This window comes from Mirounga leonina, unplaced genomic scaffold (genome assembly GCF_011800145.1).
Source record: "Mirounga leonina isolate KUSES-001 unplaced genomic scaffold, KU_Mleo_1.0 Mir_177, whole genome shotgun sequence".
Classification (NCBI taxonomy): Eukaryota; Metazoa; Chordata; class Mammalia; order Carnivora; family Phocidae; genus Mirounga; species Mirounga leonina.
The window spans coordinates 3227548-3235446 of NW_023270459.1; the positions used below are offsets into that span (position 1 = coordinate 3227548).

The following is a 7899-nucleotide window of genomic DNA, read 5'->3' on the forward strand; positions in this document are numbered from 1 at the left end:
TTGAGCTGTGTGGGCTGCACGGTCGCGCGGCTGATGGGGCGGAGCCTCTGAGGAGGCCCGAAGAGTCTGGAGTGGCCGCGGTGTAAAATGCTCAGGGTGGGAATAAGCTGCTGGAGAGTGGTTGGAATTGTTGGACCAAAAAACTGGGGTGGGAGTCAGTGTGTGTGTGACAGTAGTGATGTGCGTGATTGCGTGTGAGGGTGATAGACTAATTGTGATGGGCTGTGTGATTGTGGTGTGTTGTGTTACGGTGATGTCTGGTTGCGTGTGGTTGTATGGTGTTTGTGTGGTTGTGAAAGTTCTGTGGTTAGGTATTTGTAATATGTGTAGTGGTTCTTGTCTTGAGTTGACTTCTGTATAGTGTTTGTCATACTTGATAACTGCTTGGGGAAAAAAAATCTGTATAAAATTTTGCTTTTTTGTTTTAAGCAGTCCTCCCTGCCCTTTGGCCACTCCTTAGTCTCCTTTGCTTCCTTTTTTTACCCCTAGAAGTTCTTGGTTCTCTTCTGTTGCTTTCCAGTTTTCCTGTCGATCTTTTCCGGATTCATTATCTCAACATCATATGGCACACATCTTTTATTATATGTATTACTTAGCTATTGCCAGGATAGTAATGCTGCCTAACAAACCACCCCTAAGTCAGTGGCATATAACAGCAAGCATTTATTCTCATGTTCACCTGTTCCTTTGTTCTCTGTTCAGCTTATTTAGGCTGGGGTTGACTGAGTAGCTAGCCTGCAGGATGGATTTAGATCTGCTCCTCCACAGGTGTTCTTTCTGCTGCTCAGGCTAAGAAGACAGTGGTTACCAGGACCTGTTCTCATCGTGGATCACCAGAGCACAAGACAGACCATACAAACACCTTAAAAACCTCTGCTCCTCAGTATACTAATAATACATTACCCAACGCAAGCCACATGGCTAAGCTTAATGTTAATTACACCCAAGTGGGAGGACAAGGCAAAGTTAATGGCAAAGAGTGTGACTAATAGTTTAGAGGGGAGTGAAGAATTGGGACCAAGATTTCAATCTACCACATTAGGAAACATGCCTCTTTATCCTGGTGAACACCTTTTGGTCCAAGTTCTCTTTTGTCTGATAATATTCCTTTTCAGGGTTTGTTATTGTTTTATCGAGGAATTTCATTTTCCAACCCCTTCTTTTTATGTTTTTATGCTTCAGGTCTCTTGTAAAGAGTATATTGCTGGGCTTTTTACCCTTTTATCCTGTTTGAATGTTATTTTAATAGGTGAGTTTAATTCATTTACATTCATTGGGATTGCTGATATAAATTTGTTTTCTATTTACTATGGCTTTTTTATTGTGCAGATTTAGCTTATTCCCCTTTCTCCACTGCTTTGGTTTCTGTTCTTTTCCTTGAATTTTTAACATGCATACTTGATAAAACCCCAACACTTGAACTCCAAACTACCCACCTATTTCTATGTTATTCTTGTCTAATATATTACTTTCTTCTGATTTTAAATTCCCCAAATTAGTAGAATTCATTTGTTAAGTGTATATATATATGTATATATATGCATCTTTTGTACATACATAAATGTGTATGTCTTTTTATACATGTGTATATATGTTATATGTATATATACTTTTTAATTGTGATAAAATAGAGATAATGTACAACATAAAATTTACCATCTTAATATCTGCATCCCCATTTTCATTGCAGCATTATTTACAATAGCCAAAATAGGGAAACATTCATCAACAGATGAATGGATAAAGAAAATGTGGTATTATATGTACAATGGAATATTATTCAAAGAAGGAAAGCCTGCCATTTGTGACAACATGGGTGAACCTGAAGAACATTATGCTATGTGAAATAAGCTAGTCACAGAACAAATACTACATGATTCAATTTGTATGATGTATATAAAATAGATTCAAGAAGCACAAGAATAGAATAATGATTGCCAGAGCCTGGGAGTCGAGGGAAATGGGAAATTGTTTTTCCATGGGTACAAAGTTTATGTTATGCAAGATGAGTAAGTTCTAGGATCTATACAACACAGAACCTATATTAATAATACAGTATTATGCACTTTGTTAAGAGTATAGATCTTGTGTTAATTGTTCTTACCAAAGAAATAAAACACAAAAGAACACAAGGAAATTTTGGGGGGTGATGGATATGTTTAGTACCTTGGTTATGGAATTGGTATCATGAATATATGCGTATGCCCAAACTCATCAGGATGTATACATTAAATGTGTGCAATTTTTTGGTACATTTATTATACCTTGATAAAGCTAAAAGCACAAAAACATTTAACATTTTAATTATTTTTAAGTGTGGAGTTCAGTGGCATTATATTCATATTGCTATATAACTGTCACTACCATCTAGCCATAGAACTCTTTTCATCTTGCAAAACAGAAACTTTGTACCCATTAAACAATAACTCCCCATTCCTTGGATCTCCCAGTCCCAGCAGCTTCCATTCTACTTTATGTCTATATGAATTTGACTACTCTACATACCTCATATAAGTTGGATCACACAGTATTTGTGGGTGTTTTGTGACTGGTTTATTTAACTTAGCATAAGGTCTTCAAGGTTCATTCATGTTAAAGCACATGTCAGAATTTCCTTCCTTTTTAAGGCTAAATAGTATTTCATTGTATGTATACGCCACATTTTGTTTATCCATTTATCTGTCAATGTACACTGGGTTGCTTCTACCTTTTGACTATTGCAGATAATGCTGCTATAAATATGGGCATACAGATATTTGTTCCAAGTCCCTGCTTTCAATTCTTTTGGGTATGTACCCAGAAGTAGAATTTTTGGATCATATGGTAATTCTGTTTTTCATTTTTTGACTGCCATACTGTTTTCCATAGTGGCTATATCATTTTAATCAACATATTTTTTTGAGCACCTACCATCAATGGCAAAGAGAGATTTAAAAAATACCTGTTTTCATGACGTTTATATGAGGGGGTACACAGACAATATGTATGGTAAATAAATTATATAGTTTGTTAGTGATAATTACCATAGAGGAAAAAAACAGAAATTCTGTGAGGGATATTAGGAATATCTCAAAATTTATTACAATTGAATATTTCTGTTTTATTCTGTTCTATCATACAGTGAAAGTATTAGTCTATTCTCTTGTATATTATTTTTTTTACTCTTTACCTAGTAAAGCCTCAAAGCAGATGATAAGTTAATATTTCTTAACTTAGCCATTTTATTCATCCAGTATCATTGTGATGGGAGTATAATTCTCACTTCAGATGAAGAGTATGGGAATTCTAAATTGCAAATGTGTTTTACCTCAATTGCCGAGATAGATAGGAAATGGAATAGCTGCAACTCTTACTCCAAACCCTGGGGTTGCTGCAAGTCTGAATCTTTTTTGACTCAACTTTGTATCTGCTGCAAATCTGAATCTTTTTTGACTCAGCTTTGTATCTGTTGATTCAACTTTGCACTGGGTTTACACCTTTATGCTCACAGAAGATATCTGAAGAGCAGATATTATGTGAACATCACTGTTGTGATCACCTTGTTTTTAGAGTCTTGGTGTTTTCTCCAGTGCTTGGTTCAACCTAGGTTGCTGAGTGTTTGAATTTTCCACCAGATTCTTTCTGTCTTTGCATCCAGCATCTCTGGTCAGTAACCCCAGGGAATGTGAATTACAAGCAAGAAAGCTAATTGTTTGGGGCTGTATTAGTTATCTACTATTGTGTAACAAATTACCTCAAAATTCAGTAGCTTAAACAACAATAAACATTTATTATCTCACACTCTGTGGGGGGCGGGAAACAACTTAGCTGGATACTCTGGCCCACATATTTCATGAAGTTGCAGTCAAGATGTTGACAAAGCTGCAGTCATTGGAAGGCTAGACGGGCTGGAGGATTTGCTTCCTACATCGCTGGCAAGTTAGTGTTGGCTGCTGGCAGGAGCCCTTCTCTAGCGCTGGTTGAAGTCTTCATGGCATGGTGGCTGACTTCCTTCAAAGTGCATGATTCAAAAATGTGTAATGTGCAATACAGAAACCACAATGTCTTTTATGACCTAACTTTGGAAGTCACACACTGTCAGTTTTTGCAATATCCTATTGGTTAAACAGGACAACTCTATTCAGTGTGGGAGGGGTGTACAAAAACCATGAATACGATAAGGCAGTGATCATTGGAACTCATCTTGGAAGCTGGTTACCAAAGGGATCTAGTGAGAAAACATCAAGTAAATTGAATTTATATCATAAGCCCACAGGTCCTGCCTCCACAAAGATAAGACAAATCTGTGATGTGAGTAAAAGGAAGCCTGGAGAGCAGGTATCCATCATGGAAGGAGACCTTCTGACCTTAGAATTCTCCTGGAGGCTGGAGAGGCCTGAGATAGAGTGGACCCTGGAATTGCTGGATCTACAGCTTATCTTAACCCTTCTGCCCTGAGTGGACAAGCCCTGAATGACATCTCAGCCTTCAGAGATCAGCAGTCGCTGGGTGACAATGGAGCATTTAACCCAGATGATGGAAAGGAGAGGTGAGGTGGCTCAGAGATGGGCAGAGTTTAGGAGAGAGAAGCTGTATGTTTAGGAGCAGAGAGAGTAAAAAGAGTTAGGAAATTTAGTACTCCTACCAAAGAAAGTTCACACGGGTGTTACTGACTGCAGGGTAGACATTTGTTTTTTATTTATTCACTTGACTATTATTTGATTTTTTTTAAATAACTATTTTAAATGTAATTTCTGTTTTTCTTACATTTAGATTTTTTTTTAAGGGCTGTTAAATACATAACCATAAACAAAATTTCCTACTCTATCCTTTCTCATCCCCTGATCCCACTCCCCAGAGGCAACCATTTTGGTATTCAGCTTCACTTTCCTGAATAATATCCTCATACTGCTCATGCTTGATTTCTCAGTTTTAGATATTTCCTGTTGACTTTTGACAATGGAGATAAGGATTTATCTCTGTTTTCTACCTAACCTCTTTCTTGTCTCCCTCACCCCACCCCTCCCCAACCCCTCTAATATGGTGTCTTATTAGAGGTTGAAAGTTGACTAAATGTCAGGATCTGTATCTATTTTGGGGGGGGCTAGTCAGTTTCCTAGATTTTGCTTGAGGAATATAAGCCAGAACTGCTTTGGAAGGCAAACAGTAGGAAGTTGGGGGTTGGGAGGACACACCTCATCTTTCAATATTACAACTTTCACTTAATTCCCTTATTGCTCCAACCCCTTACATTCAGCTCCTATCCCACACTCCTGCCTGCAGAAGTACCTAGTGCCTTCATTCCTAAGCCTTTCAAGGGTTCTGCTGTAGTTTCCCCACCCTTTCCCCACCCTCTCTTAAGCTTCCACTTTCTCTAGTTAAATTAGGTAACAGTCATCTGTTTAATCTCTAGCTTCCAAAATTTTGTTGACATCTCTTATCTGCTGACGTCTTCCATATTCTCTATGATACTCAATTTCCTTTGTTCCTTTACTTTCATTTTGGTTGGGTTTGGGAGAGAACCGAAGTAAATGCAAATATTCATTCTTACATTTTTGACCTGAAGGCCACGAATTTTTTAGATTAAAAAATTAAGTTGCTTGAAAATGTCATTAGAATCATGACTGCATTTTTTTCTCCTTTTTTTTGTTCTATGATTTTTAAAATTTTTTTTAAATTTTTTATTGTTATGTTAATCCCCATACATTACATCATTAGTTTTTGATGTAGTGTTCCATGATTCATTGTTTGCGTATAACACCCAGTGTTCCATGCAGAACGTGCCCTCTTTAATACCCATCACCAGGCTAACCCATCCTCCTCCGCCCCCTAGGACCCTCAGTTTGTTTTTCAGAGTCCATCGTCTTTCATGGTTCGTCTCCCCCTCTGATTTCCCCCCCTTCATTCTTCCCCTCCTGCTATCTTCTTCTTCTTCTTTTTTTTTTTTTTAACATATATTGTATTATTTGTTTCAGAGGTACAGATCTGTGATTCAACAGTCTTGCACAATTCACAGCGCTCACCATAGCACATACCCTCCCCAGTGTCTATCACCCAGCCACCCCATCCCTCCCACCCCCCACCACTCCAGCAACCCTCAGTTTTAGAATCATGACTGCATTTTATTCCATCATATAAATGGTTCACAATGCCTAAACCTGCCCCTGATTAAAGTTTTTCCATATTTTTAGTGTTTCATAAAATAATTCTTAAATCTTTGTAATATTTATTATTATGTACTTGAGATAAATTTTCTATTAAGAATAAAATAACAAGATCCTAGGGAAAGCTTATATTGTCAATAGATTCATTGGGCACCCTATACTTAGCCCTCCAGAAATTCTCATCGGATCCTGTATGGTAACAGTCTTTCACGTACATTTCAGCATCTCTATTGCCTGGTGGTGGTTAGCATTTCTCAGTGCTCTGAGGATCATTATAGATGGATATTACAGCCACCTGGTACTGAAGATTTCTATAGGCCTTTGTCTGGAGCTCTGAAATAAAACTGCTTTATTTCTCTTCCCTCAGCTTGGCATTCTCAGGACTCTGGCCTTTTGGAGGAAGAAGAGGATATGACCAGGTCTCTTGTACGTTTTAAGCGTTTGTTTGCTGCATTATTTTGCATTGCAGTTGCAGGGGGTTATCTTAACCTATCAGTAAATTGGGAAAAACTAAATTGATGAAAATCAAGGTAAGGAAAAATAGAAGATCAGAACCAGGTGAAATTTGGGATGTGGCTATGCAGAAACAGGTCCATACAAAGTTATTAGGTTGAATTCAATCTGAATGTGAGCTGGAGAAACAAAAGTAAACTGGGACACAAAGTTTATTCCATATATTCCATAATTTATTCTGTTTATGAGGAAAAAGCTAATAATTAAGGAAAGAGAAAACTTTTCAAAGATTTTTTTTTAAAGTAATCACTATACCCAAAATGGGGCTCAAACTTACAACCCCAAGATCAAGAAAGCATTGGCACACTGGGCGCCTGGGTGGCTCAGTTGGTTGAGCGACTGCCTTAGGCTCAGATCATGATCCTGGAGTCCCGGGATCGAGTCCCGCATCGGGCTCCCTGCTCAGCAGGGGTCAGTTTCTCCCTCTCCCGTTCGTTCCCCCCTCTTGTGCTCTCTCTCTCTCTCTCTCTCTCTCACTCTTTCAAATAAATAAAATCTTTAAAAAAAAAAAAAAAGCATGGCACCTAGGTAAAAAAGAAATTCAGAATAATTCCACAATACTTATAATTTTAAGATCAGTTTTTTTTTTTTTAAAAGTCTGTCCTGGCCAAAGATTAAAAACTAAAATTATCTGGAATAGTAAATGGAACACATCTTTCAAATGATCCTGCATATATATTTTCTTTGGTTGAGATTTATCAAATTGAACTAAAATATACTAGCTTCTATGGAAAAATCTTATAGTTCTTATATCCATAGCTTTCCACATTTTTTTTTTTTAATGGCCTCAGAAGATGCAGTATTCTTTGCCTTCTTGCAAAGTGACTCATTCTCCTTTGCTCTTGATTCTTTTTGTTTCCAACTCTGGAATCCCTCACACCCTGTAGTTTAAATATTTTCTACTTCGCTACCGCTTTTCCTCATTTCATATTTCCCATCCTGAAACACACAAACACACTTCTTTTGGACGTATGATCCTGTGGTTTGTGCGGTTATTTCTCCTGTTGGCAGAGTGGTTCTCTAGGCCTACAGAGGCTTGGGTTCAAATCTTGGCCCAGCAACTTACTAAGTGCATGATTATGGGCAGGTTTAATCTCTTTGGCCTCAGTTACATTGTTTGTAAATGGGGATAATAATCGTACTTATCCCATAGGAATAATGGGAGGGTAAAATGCACATAGTAAGTGCTCCATAAATGATAAATATTGTTAATAATTGTTAGCTATAGAAATCTTTCCTAACT

The 7899-nt window shown here is 37.6% G+C and overlaps 1 protein-coding gene across 11 annotated transcripts in view; it reads left to right on the top strand.

Annotated features, from left to right (window-relative positions):
- Positions 1–7899, top strand: part of ZNF568 (zinc finger protein 568) — an 88960-nt gene that overhangs the window by 397 nt on the left and 80664 nt on the right. For 5 of the 11 annotated variants that reach the window (XM_035023636.1, XM_035023635.1, XM_035023645.1 and 2 more), the window contains exons 2-4: positions 1183–1249; positions 4249–4528; positions 6511–6569. In XM_035023636.1, coding sequence (XP_034879527.1) covers positions 4453–4528; positions 6511–6569 — 135 coding nt within the window. In that variant the 5' untranslated portion in view covers positions 1183–1249; positions 4249–4452. Of the gene's footprint in view, positions 1–61; positions 149–1182; positions 1250–2907; positions 4529–6510; positions 6570–7899 lie in introns of those variants that run through there. The other 6 variants (XM_035023643.1, XM_035023642.1, XM_035023641.1 and 3 more) reach the window with 5 other exon arrangements.